The sequence below is a fragment of the Eptesicus fuscus genome, chromosome 8 (assembly GCF_027574615.1).
Source record: "Eptesicus fuscus isolate TK198812 chromosome 8, DD_ASM_mEF_20220401, whole genome shotgun sequence".
Lineage (NCBI taxonomy): Eukaryota > Metazoa > Chordata > Mammalia > Chiroptera > Vespertilionidae > Eptesicus > Eptesicus fuscus.
In genome coordinates this window covers 73,290,257-73,306,789 of record NC_072480.1, presented here as the reverse complement: position 1 = coordinate 73,306,789, position 16,533 = coordinate 73,290,257, and the positions used below count along the sequence as shown (strand labels likewise).

Genomic DNA, 16,533 nt, shown 5'->3' with positions numbered 1-16,533 from the left:
CCCAAATGTGAAAGGGATCAGGTCAGAATTTGCTTCAATGGGCTGGAACCTTCACAGTGGAACGTATCTTACTCCACGAGAGATCTGATTTTCTGCATTCAGAACTAAAGCATAATAATGAGACTGTTATACTCAACGTCCAGGATGTGTCCACTTTGTTGAAAATTATCAAGATGGCCTATAAATTCATTGTCATTAAAATGTCCTGATAAAAGGATAGCAACATATGGCTTACTCATCTCTGCAAATTTCATTATCTCAAAAGAAGTTAAATGAATGTCTTTATGGGAAGTGGTCTGGGGCGGGGTGAGGCGATTCGGAGCCATCCCACTTCATTGTTATACATTTGGGGTCACTTTTTCCCTTTCTGAGCTCACCTTGAGCATTTTTTATTATTATTTTCTTTAAAAAAATATTTTTATTGATTTCAGAGAGAAAGGTAGAGGGAGAGAGAGATAGAAACATCAATGATGAGAGAGAATCATTGATCGACTGCCTCCTGCATGCACCACACTGGGATTGAGCTCACAACCCAGGCATGTGTCCCTGACCAGGAATCGAACTGTGACCTCCTGGTTCATAGGTTGACACTCAACCACTGAGCCACTGTGGCCTGGTTCATTATTACTTTTCGATATTCTTAAAACATCATTCATTTTGTATAAAGACCTTTGTACTTTGAATCTTTTTTTTTTTTTGTACTTTACAGTCTCCAAATATTTTTTAAAGCTTTTGAGTTATTAGAAAGTATCTCATCAATAATGTGCTGTGATTTTTTCTCTGTCTCTTATGAAAGGTTACCCGGGGCAGCCAGGGGCCAAGGGCGAGAAAGGTCTACCTGGCAGGGACGGTGTGGAAGGATTGCCTGTGAGTAAGCCTGTCTGAGTTCATGTCCATATTAGAAGGTGCATGTTTTTACATTTGCAATACAGTGTCTGCCGTGTTTGGGAGCTGGTGAAAGTATCTCTTGGTCCAGCAGTCTAGAATTGCTCCCTGTGTCCCTCCTCACTCATTTCCCTGAGAAGGAGCAGGACTGTTGGAATCCAGAACCAGCATCTCAATGGCCCTTCTTCTCACCTGGTTAGAATTCAGTTGCCACTTACTTGTGTCCAGGTGCAGCCGAGTGCTGGTGTGTCCCTTTCCCACATTGTCTCTGGGAGTTCTTGAAACAAATGATGCCACCAAGGATTACCTCTTAGCAGCGACACTGTTGAGCTGAATTGTCCTTCTGCACAATTATTGCTTATCATACCAAATCACCTACAAACTTATGTTCATGGATAAGTTTAGCACCAATAGTTTCTAGGGAGAGAGGGAGGAAAACTGACCCAGGTCCTCCTAGGAATTTGAAATATTTTTTATTCTTCTTCTAACAGATACATATTTTGAAAATTCCTAACACCGAACTCTATTTTAAAGATGCTTTTTAATATCTATAAATGAAATACCTCAATCATATGGATGTGAAACCTTTCAGTTAATCAAAACAACAGCTTCCTAGCTCTTCTTGTTTGTTTTAAAAGAAGCCATTGAAAAAAAATAGTAGTAATCTTAACTATTGAAGGACATTATTTTATTTCATATAATCAGCTTTATATCTAAAGCTTTTAAACCTTAGGACATTCTTCTCTTCATATTTTCTTGGTTCTTATAAGTTCTTTAAGCATTAACTGCTTCCTACAAATTACTTTCATTCCCATTTTCCCTTTCCTTTTCTCTTTCCTTTTGTCATAGATTGAACCTCAAGTCTTTAGCATTATTCTTTTTTTGTTGTAGCACCTTAACATTCATATTTAAGAAAAATATTACTGGATGCTTCTATAAAGGCGGGTCAGGGTAAAAAGGAGTTGAAATGGGAATGGAACAGCTGGGATTCAGCAATAGTTTTCTCCTTTTGAAGTTAGGTCTTGAGATGCTGCTTTCCAGAGCTTCCCTGGGTCTGGGGAGATAAGTTAGAAGTTGCAATTGTTTAAAATATTTCTAAATCCATTAGAAGTTCCCATCACTGGGAAGCCATGGCTGTGGTGGCGATCAAAGGCGGAAAAACTTTGAAGGCAGCAGTAAAGGATGCTTTTAATCTCTGGACATAGTCTTTATCTACTTGGCCTTTCTGGAATTCTTTCTGCCTCCACTGTGCCCGAAACTCAGTCCAGACATCCGTTTCTCCAGCCTCAAATCTAATAAAAAGGGATAAAGGGGAAGGAGATGAGAGAGAAGGATGGTTGAGTAGAAGTTGTGATAAAGAAGAAAGTAAAGAAAATGTGCCACAAAAATTTTAATCCTATGCCTTCCCCATCAAGAGCTGCTTTTTGTTGATGGGGAAAACAATGCCTAAAAGGTGTCTTATGGGTAAATAATTTAATTGAGAAAAGAGTAATTTTCCTTTTATTTGAGGCTGTATGGTTTAACTAGCTCAAAAGTGTGGTTCTTATGTTAAATTTGGCTGGAGGCTAAAAGAGGTACTTAGGAACCCATGGAGTATACCGGAACGTAGATTAAAATGAGAAAGTGATGAAGTGCTCAGAGTTTTCATTTGGTGTAGATGGCACTTCAGTGACATGTTCTTTTGAAAGCCAAGTGTTTGATTTTGGGAAAGAAGGACAGATCACAAGAGTCTGGCTCCTGCCAGATGTGGAAACCCACGCTGCAGGGGCAGGCTCTGGTTGCTGGGAGTGGATAATGGAAATGAACTCCTCTTGGCTTCCCCCTCAGTGGCACCACTTTTTAGAAGCAGACCACATAGCCATGGGATCGTCTCGGATTTGTGCAGCCAGTGCTAAATTTTCAGGCGCTACTTGATTTCCTCCACATTTATCTTAAGGGATGTGGATCAAAAGACCTTTGAATTGCTTAGGATTAAGAAGTTCTGTGGCAAAGTAACCCCATGAGATAGCCTAGGGTCATAGATGTTCCTTTTCAAAAAAAAAAAAAATCTAGATTTCTCCCTTGAATGATAGTGAACAAGGTCATTCTTATTTAAAAAAATTATGTTTTCTCACCCTAGGCTCACAGTATTAGAAAACTGTATTTCTGTATAATCACTGTAAAATAACATAATGATGCTTCTGGGTTGAGAAACATATACATTGGTAATAATTTCTTACATTGGTATTTATTTTCTATTGGTGAATATTGCCAGTTCAACATATACTTCCCCCAATATCTCCTTAGTTGCGGACATTAAGGATACAAAGATAGAAAGCCTTGGTCCTGCCTTCAAAGTCCCGAAAGACTAGTATAAAGACAGATGTGCAAGCAAAAGTTCCAATTAAGCAAAGAAAGTTTTACAACGAGAACCACGTCTGACACCATGGTGATATAGGAGAAAGCAGCTCTACCTATCAGGAAAGGTTTCACAGAGGACTCTAGCTTTAGCTGAGATTTAAGGATGCATAGGAGCTAATATTAACCCAAGCGAAAAAGCTACAAAATACCACAATACCTTTAAACTAAATAATGAAATTTCCTTGACTCTTTGCTAACCTTTCTAGCAGGTGGCTGGTAGAGATAAAGAGTTGCCATTCTTAGGACAAGAGCAAATAGGTTGGGCATCTTCTGCCTTTCCCAGTTACATCTGAATGAAGTATCCTCTGTTATAAGGGGCATGTCTAGCTCAGGGCCAGTTCCAACCAGCTCTGTCTGTCCAGGAGAACTTTCTGCCATGAAAGAGATGTCTATGCCTGGGTTGTCCAGTTTGGTAGCCACTGGTCTGTGGTTGCTATTGAGTCCGTGAAGTGTGGCTAGTGTGACTAAGGAGCTGAAGTTTTCATGTTATTTAAGTATTTAACTAGTATTGGACAGTGCAGACTTGTTGCCTACTCTCCAGGCTTCTGGAAGCAAACTGGATGGTGTTGGTTGTGCATCTAAGAAAGTATAACTGTGCCATGTTTGGTAGAGAAAGAGCAGCTGCTCATTCCTTAGCTGGCATTGTTTCATCTCAGAGGAAGCAATATGGGAAGGAAGATGATTCAGCCCTACCTAGGTTAGTCCCAAATTTACCACTTATGTGACCTGAGCAGGCCTCGGAACCTCTGCCAGCCTCATCTCCACATTTGTGTAGAGGCAGCTTTTATGAGATAATACCTGACTCTTCAGTATTCGTGTGGTGTGGGGATAAAGTACAACCAGAAATAAGACTTCCTGACTGTTGTCTTGAGTATTAGCTCCCTCATCTGCTAAAAGGTGCTTTGAATATTTTTTCCTGCAGAGTTGGGATAAGAATCAGAGATGATACACACACACACACACACACACACACACACACACACACACACACCAATGATTGGGACACATGGTAGGCGCTTAATAAATGGTAGCCACTTTTAAAATCTAAAGATGTATGCATTTTGGTATGTCTTTTGTCTTCCAGTTCCTTCCTTTGAGACATATATATTACATATAGACACACATATGTGTGAGTCACAGATATCCAAGAACCGCTTGAGAGGGAATTTATGAAAAGGAATTCAAATTAAATGAATTGTAAAGAGTTTTAAATTCTGCCAAGTCAGCAGAGAGGCTAAAGAGATTGCTCTCCCAGGCCTAGGAGAACAAGCTAGGGAGACAATTACTTGCAACCTTGGCTATTTTCCTTGTGAACCCCAACTCTCAGAGTGGCTGGTGGAGAAACCCTCCATGGGTGTGGGCATCCCTTGCAGATTTAACTTTCCAGGAACTGAAAAATACTCTATTTGTCTCCTGGGAAAGTTGATTCCGTTGCACTCCCTTCCCAGAGTTTCCTGTCTCTCTGGTGCCCTGGAAACCTCTCCTCCAGAATTTGGAGTGTGAGCTTAAACCTGGACAATTTCAACAGTGACTAGACTTAGAGAAAACATGGGTCTTCCCAGCCCTCGTTGATTCTTAACCACCATCTCCACCTAGAAGCCATTTTTGAAGTTCCTGGGCCCAGGACCTTACACATTCATTGGCTTCCAACAGTTGCTAAAATGTTCTGGTGAATGTTTAACCGTTGTAAGGGGCAAGAAAGCTACCTAAGAACCATTCCACAAGCTGGGTACCCAGTGCCACACCATTATTCCCCCGCTTGTATTCCAGTCTCTGTTTAGAATCTTTACAAGAAATGAGGTCAGATCAGAGCCTTGTCACAGCTATTGGATGGTTTCTAGTAAATGAATGAGGAGATCTAAACACATCATCATTTTCAAGGAGGTGACTTCTTGATTTCGTGTTGACTGTGTAACCAGCCATGCTGTTTCTTCTATGGATGAACGTCTCCAAGAGTGTCATAAAGCTTTGTCCTTGTAGGGCCCTCAAGGTTCACCTGGGCTGATGGGCCAGCCAGGAGCCAAGGGAGAGCCTGGTGAGATTTACTTCGACATGCGACTCAAAGGTGACAAAGGAGACCCAGGTTTCCCAGGACAACCCGGCATGCCAGGCAGATCAGGGACTCCCGGAAGAGATGGCCATCCAGGTCTGCCCGGCCCCAAAGGCTCCCCGGTATGTTTATCTCCAGACTTTGAACATGCATTGTACAAATGGCTATGCAAATAATGAAGAATAATTTGTATCATAGTTACATATTCTCACTTAAATGCTAATTGTCATAAATGAACTTGTTTCATGGTTCATGGGAAAACTCGTCTGTAAACCTAGGCTGATGGTGTTGACTTGATAATTAGATAATAATGGATCCTTGTCTTCTGATGTATTGGGGGGAACTGAAAAGATTTTCTCATGTCGGAAGGGTGGTGAAGTTTCAAGTGAATGGTGTTCAAGTCATCTTTTATAAGAAGATTCCAGATATAAATGCCTCACTCTTTGAAGTGTCTCTTTATGTAGGATAAGGGAGGGAGAATGATTGCTCAACTTAGAGAAAAGAATGCTGGTTTCATTTATTAACCACAAGTTGATCTTTGTAGAAGGGTTACAGTAAATAAATAGCATAAGCCAGTTAAACCCTGGTACTTATTTACTACTGAGTGTGTAAAAATGTGACATGGACAGAAGTGTTGGAATATCTGATAATAAGATTTCTTTTTCTTGTTTCATCTCAGGGTTCGGCAGGATTAAAAGGAGACCGTGGCCCCCCCGGAGGAGTTGGATTTCCCGGCAGTCGTGGTGACATCGGCCCTCCTGGGCCTCCAGGGTTTGGCCCAAGTGGCCCTGCTGGTGACAAAGGACAAGCAGGCTTTCCAGGAAATCCTGGACCCCCAGGCCAGCCAGGTGAGGCCTGAGGACCTCAGGTGTAGCACAAAGATGCACAGGGGTCCTGGACTCAGTGATGTGGGCATGTGGGTTTGGTTTCAGTTCTTCCAGAGGTGACCTGGGCAAGTCCTTCTTTGGCTTTTTTGTACATTCATTTGTATATAAGACTAGAGGCCCAGTGCACGAAATGTGTGCACTCGGGTAGCGAGTCCCTTAGCTCGGATTGCGAGAGGGTGCAGGCCAGGCCGAGGGACCCCACTGGTGCAGGGTCAGGGCCAGGGAGGGACATGGGAGGTTGGCCAGCTGGGGTGGCACTGCGGGAGGGCTCCAGGGCATGTCCAGCCTGTCTCGTTCAGTCCCGATCAGTCAGACCTCAGCAGCAAGCTAACCTATCGGTCAGACTGTCTGCCCCCTGGTGGTCAGTGCATGTCATAGCGAACAGTTGAGTGGCCTTAGCGTTTCATTAGCATATTATGCTTTGATTGGTTGAATGGCTGACTGAATGACTGGACACTTAGCATATTAGGCTTTTATGATATAGGATGGGCTAGATAGTATGTAGGATAGGGCTGAAAAGCATTTGAATATATAGATGATTTTCCTTTTAATAAATATATAGCCTATATCAGCTAAAGTCAACCTTTTATGTGGGAGTGATTTCAACATAAGCCCATTTTTTTTTTCCTCATCTGTTTTCAGTGTTTCCCATGCACAGTCAGTCCATTTTGGCTTCTGGATATCCCTCGCAGTGTACCCTGCCTGTTGATTAATTCTATAGCAGTGTCAACTTCATTATTGATATTTAATTCCATGTTGGTTTCAGTCACTTGCTGACTGTTTTTTTCTGTGACTGTGTGTGCCAGGCACTGTGCTTAGTGGTGATCAGAGTGATAAGGGAGACAGACATGGCCCTGCCCCCCTGGAGCTCACTGTGCAGGGTTTGGCAGAGCACGTGGAGAAAGGACTATGTGGGTTTCCCACAAGAATGCTCTGTTACAGCCTTATTATCAGAGATAGAGGTGCACAAGGGGAAGCCCTGGGTCTTGCACACAATAGGCTCCCAATAAGTTATTAGTAGAATATGATTCAGGGTAGAAATGGAACACTCACATCTTTCCCTAGAAAATCCTGGAATAAGAAGAGGAGAGGCTGGGAATGGCTTGGGTATAGAGGAGAAAAGGAAGTGTGCTTCACTAAGACATGTTTTCAAAGCTGTAAATAATGAATGAAAGGACTTTGGGTGGTTAAAACTGTGTGACTAGTAAACATTGAAAAACATAAAAACAAAGTAGCTGGATAACCAAACTATCCAACAAGAACTCTGTAGGAGCAATTACATTATGGCCTTCTTGCTTATAGATTTGCTAATTCTGTCGTCAGTTATACATCTAGCCCAAGTTTTATCAATTCCTGTGCCCATTGGGAACTATTTCCTTATTAAGACATAGTGTAAAATTCATAAGCATTCTAACCCAAAAAGTATTAGCTAGTCTTTGATGGAAGTCCAAGTTTAGCATCCTAATGTATCTGTTATTATTATCATTCTCATTGTTTGTGAGAACATTGATTACTTAGCACCAATTTATGACTCCACTGATGATTGTTCTCTGTTTAGTAAGAAATATCTCTTTTGTGACTCCTTTGGGGCAGGGAAATACTGAGTTTGACTTAGAAAGATCCCCAGTCTTAGAAAAGAGACCACTGATCACTTCCCTTCAGCTCCTTATCCCCAAATCTACATATTAAGTGTTCTTTGTACTTCTGGGATCTGAAAACTTGCAGAGCTACAAAATGGAATCAGACCTTCTTCTTGGCCAGAAACTACTATCAGAAAAACCAACTGGGGTACATCTAGATACATCCTGGTAGGATGGGGAAGAAGGCATTGTTGACAGTGCTGTTGGTCTTTTTCCGTATTCTGTAGAGTTTCTTAGCCACCCAGACTCAGTCAGCTTTTGGATTAGAAACCTGACCTTCTTTGATCTGCCAGAACTCTGTTTACTCTGGTGACCATAAAAGTCTCCATCTCGGGGGTAGAACTGATAGCAAATACGTGTTGGAATCAGTCAGGAGGCATTTCCCACACTCTATAGCTCAAGAATGTGTTGGCTGTCACTGGGAGGTCCTACGTATCTTGAATTCTCATAAGGCATGTGAAGAGTTGCTGCACACATTCCTGGAGATGATCCCTTTGGTCCTTTCTTAATAGCTAAATCCTGACGCCCAGCGGATCTCCTAGGCACGAATGTCCTGGGGGCTGGGCTGGTACCTCCTAGCTTGTGCTGGTCTCAACAGCACACATCTGTCCAGCCGCACTGTTACCAGTAATGCATAACCATCCATTTAGCACACTGTGAAGATAACTTACCACCAGATGAACATAAGTTAGGTTGCTCTCAGTGCAACTCAGAATTAGTACTGGCTGAGAAATTGACAGAGAACAGTAGAAGTGTTTTGACTTTTTGAGACAGACTAAAGAAGAAATTCCCCAGGCCCATCTCACCTTTTGTCATGGCAGGCCTTTCAGCTTTTCTTGATTCTTACTTTGGACCATGAAGGTATTCTTTAGTCAGACAAATCTAGGTCACTCTGGACATACATTTTGGGGTGAGAAGGAACAACACTCTGTGAAAGATTCTAGAAAAATAGAGGGAGGAAATGGAGGTGTGCAGATGGAGGCGTCTGTCCAGGTACACAAAGTACGCTCAGAGGACGCAATGCTGGGCTCACACGATGTCCTTGCTCTTTTTACGCAGGTCTCAGGGGTGAAGCAGGACGAGTCATGCCTTTACCTGGCCCCCCTGGAGCAGATGGACTTCCGGGTTCCCCAGGTTTCCAAGGGCCCCAAGGTACTTTTAAGTTCTGCTTCACCTGGAGGTGGAATTAGAACATTCTCAGGTTTTTCTCACACTGATCATTGGTCTTGCCCACAACAGGTGACCGAGGTTTCCCTGGAACCCCAGGAAGGCCTGGCCTTCCAGGAGAGAAGGGCGCTGTCGGCCAGGCGGGAATTGGATTTCCAGGGCCTCCAGGCCCCAAAGGTAAGCCTGCAGGATGAGCCCAACCATGAGTGGGACCATAGCTCTGATAGTGTTCATCCCCTGGCTGGTCAGCACCAAGGGCTGTGCTGTCTCCGGTCACCTTTACTTGAACTTACAAGAGTACGAGACAATGGACATGAAGACGCTATGCGAGTAGTGACCGTGCAGATATGGGAAGGCTTGCCAATGACCTCACAGTGCAGTGATGTCACTAAAGCCATGGGTGAAATGGTGCCTGCAACAGAGTAGTTTGGTTGGTAGAGTTGGAACATTAGGGGACTGGAAGCTGCCCAGGAAGCTGGCAGATGATACATGCATTTAAACTCACCCGGAGGGAATTCTCTGTCATCAGGGAAGGAAATACACAGCCAGTGGGACCTCCACCTGACTGGGCTTGGAAGTCAGAAGGAAGGTCATGGGGCAGGTGGGGGAATGAGGAGGCTTCAGTCTTGGGGGCAAGGCCTCTGCACATGGGGCTAGTATCCCCACAGGGTGCTGACATTTTAGAACCAGTACTTCTTTCTGAAAGTTGTGAGGAAGTAAAGAGGATAGTTTCACCATTTTTGTTGCTTTCTTATTCAACTAGACCTTCGGTTTGACCCTGGCATATAGACTTGCCATGATGAACATGGTCAGAACTGCAAAGGTGCTGTGAGCGATAGGGGCATGTCTTTCCCATTTGGATGGGCATCATGGCCCCAGTTTCACTGGCCATTTGGCCCAAACTGAGTTTAAAGACTTGTCAGCCTCCTGGCTTTTTTGTCTAGAGGCATGTATCACACCTGCTGTCATGGTTACAGCCTAGATGCTTGGCGGACCAGATACAGCAGCCTATTTCCTCCTGGAGCCACATAATAACCACCTATGTACGTGGTTACTTCTGTCAGGTGGTAAAGAACAGAAGGCCCTTGATGACCCTCCAAGTTCATGGGGGAAGGCATAGGCCTTCTCCAAGTTCATGGACCCCACTATATTCCATATGAGAGCCATACCATTGCCATCATGACAGGTAAAGTTTAACTTATAAAGGTCTTCATTAGAAGCCCTTTGCCCACATCTCACAAAGCTGCTTGGAGATGCAGATGCTGGTAGGCGGTTAGGTCCACTCTCTGTTGGGGCCCCTCAGCACAACAGCCCCATAGCAGGTGCCATTGAGGTGTGTGCTTCTGCAAACTAATAAATAACTGCAGGTCATGGACCGCCGCATCCCACAGGAGGGGTGTAAACCAGCATCTCTTAGACTTCGCTGCACACGGGAGCCATGTGGGCAGCTGTGCGAAAGCCTATGAGAACCTTCGGTTGGGTGGGACCCAGTCTCTAAATGTCACCATATGCCTCCAGTGCGGTGCAGCCCCATTTGAGAACCAGTGCTTCTCAAATTTGAACGCATCCAGGAATCACAAGAGGTCTGGTGAAAATGTGGACCAGCTTTCATACCTCTCTAGCAGGGCAACAGTACTGTTCTTAAAGCATGGCCACATTTGGGTAGTAAGAGTTTAAAGTGCCTTTCTTAGTCTGCAAACGCCAAGGTGTTTGTGTTTCTTTTGGGCGAGTCAGACAGGAAAGAAAAGGTCAGTGAGTAGAAGAAAAGGGAGGGTTGGGATTGGTCCGAGTGGTCCACGGCCCCTGAGCTGCCCCAGGTGGCACTGGTGCCATGACCAGATGGTCTTACCTTCCTCTTAGAACCACCTCGATGGGGCTTCCTTTTTGTTGGCCACCTCCAATCTGTTCAGTTACCCCTGAGCAAGTGTAAAAGAAGTGAAGAAGTGGGAAATATTATGTTCAATATTATTTCGTTTCTTTAAAATAGGTGTTGATGGCTTGCCCGGAGATCTGGGACTTCCTGGGAATCCAGGTCGCCCAGGAATTAATGGCTTCCCTGGCAACCCAGGTCCACCCGGCCAGAAGGTGGGTACTGAGTGTTCTCTGGATGGCTGTGTCCTCCACCCTTGTGATTAAGTGGACACACACAGTGTGGGTTAGTAATCTCACGGGCTTTGTGGGATCAGCATGTTTTGGTTTTTAATGAAATAGAATAGAGTAGAAAATACCAAAGTACACAGCACATAGTAGTAAACGTTTTGGGGAAAACCATCTGTTTCCACTTTACGAGTATGTTCTTGCTTGTGTGTGTACTGCATCTCAACATACAATGTCTGTCTTATTGTGGGTGGCAGAAGAAAGCTGTTTGAAAGCCACTGTCCCACAAGCTGTACTAGCCCCTCAGGAAGGTCTAGCATAGTGTTTCTCAGCCTCTGCATTATTGACTTGCTGGTCCAGTGATTTTTTTTTTTTTTTTTTTTGTGGCGAAGGCTGCCCTAAACATTTGGGATCTTTAGCAGCCTCCTCCGTGATACTTAAGGAGCATGCCACACCCACCCTAGTTGTGACCACCAAAAATATCTCCGAATATTACCAAATAGCATTGGGGGGCTGGGGGGGCGGGGTGGCGAGAGGCATAATGGCCCTGGTTGGGAACCCCTGGGCTAGTGTGACTTTAGGACTCTCCTTGCCCTCAAACATCCCCTCTGCCCACTTGCTGACTGTTGAAATTCTGCTCAGTCAGTGTAACTGACTCTCGGTTAGATCCATTTCTGTTCGGATGATGAGGAAGGGAAGGGAAATTCCCCGAAGGCATCAGCCCTAAAAGGGAGAAAGGGCCAAGGGCAGTCCCTTGTCAATGTAGAACTCGGCTGGCCTGTTTCCTTTCTGTGAGGAGTGCAGGGAAAGCTGTGGGGATCGGGCAGGGGTGCAAGGAGGCAGCTGCGCCTCAGTGACCCCGGGAAGCTCTTTCCTGAGAAACAACTAACTTCCTGGTGTCCCTGCTCTGTGTGGCTAAGACAGAAGAGGGGTCTCCGGAAATGTGTCTAGAACACTCCTAACCTGCACTTGATTTGAACATTAGTCAGCGGCGGTGGCGGGTGGATCACCTTAACTCTGTGGTTAGTAAATGCCAAATGCACATGGAATTAAGGATTTGGTTCATGACTTAAAACACTGTGCTTTCTCAAATATCCCTTGGATTGAGTTCCTGGCATTTTGCAAATTTCCTGCTGGGATGTGTAGAGAAGTCACCAATGCCCCCTCCTGTCCAGAGTCCTCATCTGGAAGTTGTCACCAACAGTGGACACCAGAGGGCACTGTGACGGACACAATGGCCACCTACTGCTTCACACAGCCTATGTCAGCCCCAATGTAGGCTGTTTGGAAAGCACTCTCGGGCCCTCAAGATACTTCCTTTATTTTTAACCATCTGCATTTGTTAAAGCCCTTTGACTCATGAAATAGATTTAAGTGTTTAATTTGATGTGAAAGCCTTCATTAAAGCAAAAACTCCATAAAGGGTGTCCTGTTCTTGTCCTGGAACTCTTCCTCTTCTTACAAAAATATCTATTAGCTGGGCCACCAATCACATTCAGACAAGTCAGTGGGGGTTGGGGTGGGGGGTTGCCTCTCCTTCTTTGTAAAATGAAAACGATAAAAATTGTCTACTTTTTTGGCTCGTAGTGAGATTGCAAGGAAATAGTAGGTGTGAGGAAGCTTTGCAAACGGAAGCGGATTGGGCAGGTGTTATTAAGTGCACCTCGGAATCAGTTAACAGTCTGCACTTTTGCTCTTGGCTGATAAAATCATGGGCTTTGTTGGTGAACTTGCTTCTCTCTGCTTTGGGGCTTTCCAGGGAGAGCCTGGGATTGGCCTGCCAGGACTCAAAGGAGCGCCAGGTCTTCCAGGCATTCCTGGCACACCTGGGGAGAAGGGGAACATCGGGGGACCAGGCATTCCTGGAGAGCATGGAGCCATCGGGCCCCCTGGCCTTCAGGGAATCAGAGGTAACTTCTTACAAGTAAATCTGGACTGTGGCAAAGACTGGGTCTGTTTATTTTTTTGTCCTCAGAGCACCTGTTTGGCTCTTAGTGAGTATTTGGTGAATGAGTGATGAAAGGCCTAGAGCATATGGCTTTCTGTTGTTGTGGCTTATTGTATAGGTAGTGTGTGCTGTGAAACATGCTGTGGTCCCCATGCAGTTTACTCACAGTTTCTTCCCCATCCAGGTGACCCAGGACCTCCTGGATTACCAGGTCCCAAAGGAGCTCCCGGAGTTCCTGGAATTGGTCCCCCTGGATTGATGGGCCCCCCCGGAAGACAGGGACCACCAGGATCCTCAGGTGACGTGACATTCTTCCAGAATTATTTCTTCCGTAAATCATATTCATAACGGGATAGGAGCTGATGCTGGAGTTTCCACGAAATTAGCAGAATCTGTGAATAAAAAGGCGAAAAGTAAATTCTATTTGTGGAAATAAGTTTGGTTGTTTGCTTAAATGTAGTCACAGGTGTCTTTCTTCTTCTCCCACTGGGCTTGGTTTACAAGACCTCCCCTTTATTGTGCCGTCAGTAACTTTTTCAAATTCAAAATGAGGGTGTGTATATCTTCTCTGTCCATGGAAGGGTTAGTAAGTTGTGAATAATCTGAGTCCACGTCTAGAAGCTTCCTTTGCCTTTGATAATAATTGTAAAACTAAGACAGTGATGGTGGACTGTGGCAAGACAATCAGTGAAAAGCAGTTGAAGAGAAGCTAGTCTTAGGTCTAAACACTGCAGAGAGATGGGATGGTGTTTCAAGTGCTAATTACAGACTACTGATGGCAGAAAGGAGGGACTTTTTCTTGGGACATTGTTTATCCACCGACTGCCTCAGTAACCCCAAACACCTCTCTGGGAAGGTGACAACCGGCCCAACCTCCAGGGTGGGCGGGTTCACATACTTTCTTCAGAAAGTAGCAATTAAGCTCAGTCAAGTGCATTGCCCGACCATGCTGTAAGTTCTGCTAAAGGTTATTTGCTCTTCACCTACCTTCAGGCCCTCCTGGAGTGAAAGGAGAGAAGGGTTTCCCCGGATTTCCAGGCCTGGACATGCCGGGACCCAAAGGAGATAAAGGCACTCAAGGGCTCCCCGGCCTAACTGGACAGTCGGGGCTTCCTGGTCCTCCTGGACAGCAGGGGACACCAGGACTTCCTGGGTTTCAAGGTAAATGATTTGTGAACTCCTGCCCCAAAGTGATGCTGAGGCGGCACCTTACCTCATCATGACCCTTACCATATGTCATCAGCATTCACAGTCCTTCCATCTGGCTACAGGTCTCAAGGGAGAGATGGGCGTCATGGGGACCCCAGGGCAGCCTGGCTCTCCAGGACCAGCGGGCACGCCAGGATTTCCGGGTGAAAAAGGTAGGGATCTGGTAACTTCAGAAAAGCCTGTCTGATGTCTGTGTCTCAATGCTTCTTGGGAAATTCTGCAATGGTTATAGATGATGTTTCATTTCAAGAGGCAAAGGAAAGAAGTTAAGAAGATCAAGCAGGGGATCTGAAAGATTCCTCTTACAGTAGGAATTCATGGTGCACAGGGTGTGTGCTCTGCCAACAAATCAGAGAAGAGACAAGTTTCAGGTGTTTCTTATTGGCATAGTTGAAATTCATTTTCTTTCTTTCTTTTTTTTTTTTTTTTTTGAGAAATGGTGGAATCTTCAGTCATGTGAGGTCACAGAAAATGAATCCTTAGACTCAGATTAACAAACTAGGCAAATTTATGTCTTAATTTTTATTTCTTATCTTGCTATTTTAACTTTGTCCAAAATAACATTTTAAAAAAAATGACTTTGCATGTGAGACATAAAAATGGTGATTGGTTGATTTGTTTAGTAGAACAGGAAACTTCCTCTTTTATTACTTTGTATAGAATTGAGTGACACCATGAACAGGAGTGATAAAGGTATTTAGGGAGGAGAGAAAGTTGAAATTATTTAAACTAATAAGTGAAGTCACAAATATTAGAATTGTTAGCCAAGAATGAATTCTAGAAAATGGCTTTGACCTGGGTCAGATTCTTCTAGGTAACTCGAAACCAAAGGTAACACTTACCATTTAATTGCATTTCTGGGTAGTCCATTAGTTCTTTACACTTTCTTTCTCAGTTGTTTCCACTAGCCAGAAAGAATGCCACACTTTGTCACTGCCTCTGAGATACTTGGTCACGTCTCACTGGGTGCCTTCTCTTTCCTCTATAGGGGACCATGGCTTTCCGGGCTCTGTAGGACCCAGGGGAGACCCGGGTGTCAAGGGTGAAAAAGGAGCTGTCGGTCTCCCTGGCAAACCTGGGACCATGGATAAACTTGACATGGACAGCATGAAGGGTGATAAGGGCGATCCAGGAGAACGAGGTAACCTGGAGGGAGCTTTTAACAATGGAGATAAAACGACTTGCCTAACCAGTGGTTTGGTTCTCCACCCGTAATATCAAACCAACCCGTGTTTCTGCAGCACTGCCCTATTTTAAGTAGGCATGGCTCCTCACTATTTTCTCATGTGTGTTCTGTAGGACAAGTTGGCCCAATTGGTGACAAAGGATCTCGAGGAGACCCTGGGACCCCAGGAGTGCCTGGAAAGGATGGCCAACCAGGGCATCCTGGGCAGCCAGGTATGAAGTGGAGTTCAAGTTCACCAGCATGGCAGGCCCTCATGCTGAGGAAATGCTAATGGGCACATTCTGTAGGTATTAACCTGTTTGGTTTTTCTCTTTATTACTTTAGGACCTAAAGGTGATCCAGGCATTAGCGGAACCCCAGGTTCTCCAGGACTTCCTGGACCAAAAGGATCAGTTGGTGGAATGGGCCTGCCAGGTACGTTGGGTTTAGAAGAGGAGTCTTCTTTCTGGTCCATGCACATGCATTGCTGCAGGCTGAGGACATAATCTAGGCCAGTGGTCGGCAAACTCAGTCAACAGAGCCGCAGTTTGCCGACCACTGATCTAGGCAGATGTGTCTTTTACACAAACGCACATCTTCATTTCTTTATGGTATCTTACCTGGGGGTGAATGGGATTTGGCTGAGACTATGACCATTGCTAACAAACAAAAGTCACAATTTAATAACAAAACATGGGCTGTACACCATCAACTTTTGATGATCTCATGCTGCTAAAGCCCTTTGACGTTAGCTCAGCAGAATTCTCTGGGCCCCTCTGCCCCAGTCCTGAACTGGCTTCAGCACTTCGCTGTCAGCATTTGTTCTGGTGACAACAGCCAGAGAGGAGGCACGTGAGAGAAGGCAGAGAGCTCAGGACTCAGATTGGTCTGGGTTCTAATGCAAACAGGTTGCTACCATCCAGACGGGAAACATCTAGGTTTCTGGTTGCACTTACTTATAAGTTGGTTTGGCTACTCACATACATTATGAAACCAAGTACACATGTAATCTTCAAGGTCTATCTCATGCCCCTCTGATTCGTTCAGATAATGAGAGTTGATTGTAGAATGTAGAACATAAAAAC

The 16,533-nt window shown here is 44.7% G+C and overlaps 1 protein-coding gene across 1 annotated transcript in view; it reads left to right on the top strand.

Moving 5' to 3' along the window:
* The window catches only part of COL4A1 (collagen type IV alpha 1 chain), a 138,730-nt gene that overhangs the window by 100,688 nt on the left and 21,509 nt on the right, over positions 1-16,533 (top strand). Inside the window, exons 24-36 of the mRNA XM_054719964.1 lie at positions 797-867; positions 5,266-5,457; positions 6,015-6,183; positions 8,922-9,014; positions 9,102-9,206; positions 11,017-11,114; positions 12,886-13,036; positions 13,259-13,372; positions 14,068-14,235; positions 14,346-14,435; positions 15,272-15,424; positions 15,583-15,681; positions 15,794-15,883. Coding sequence (XP_054575939.1) covers positions 797-867; positions 5,266-5,457; positions 6,015-6,183; positions 8,922-9,014; positions 9,102-9,206; positions 11,017-11,114; positions 12,886-13,036; positions 13,259-13,372; positions 14,068-14,235; positions 14,346-14,435; positions 15,272-15,424; positions 15,583-15,681; positions 15,794-15,883 — 1,593 coding nt within the window. The remainder of the gene's footprint in view (positions 1-796; positions 868-5,265; positions 5,458-6,014; positions 6,184-8,921; positions 9,015-9,101; positions 9,207-11,016; positions 11,115-12,885; positions 13,037-13,258; positions 13,373-14,067; positions 14,236-14,345; positions 14,436-15,271; positions 15,425-15,582; positions 15,682-15,793; positions 15,884-16,533) is intronic.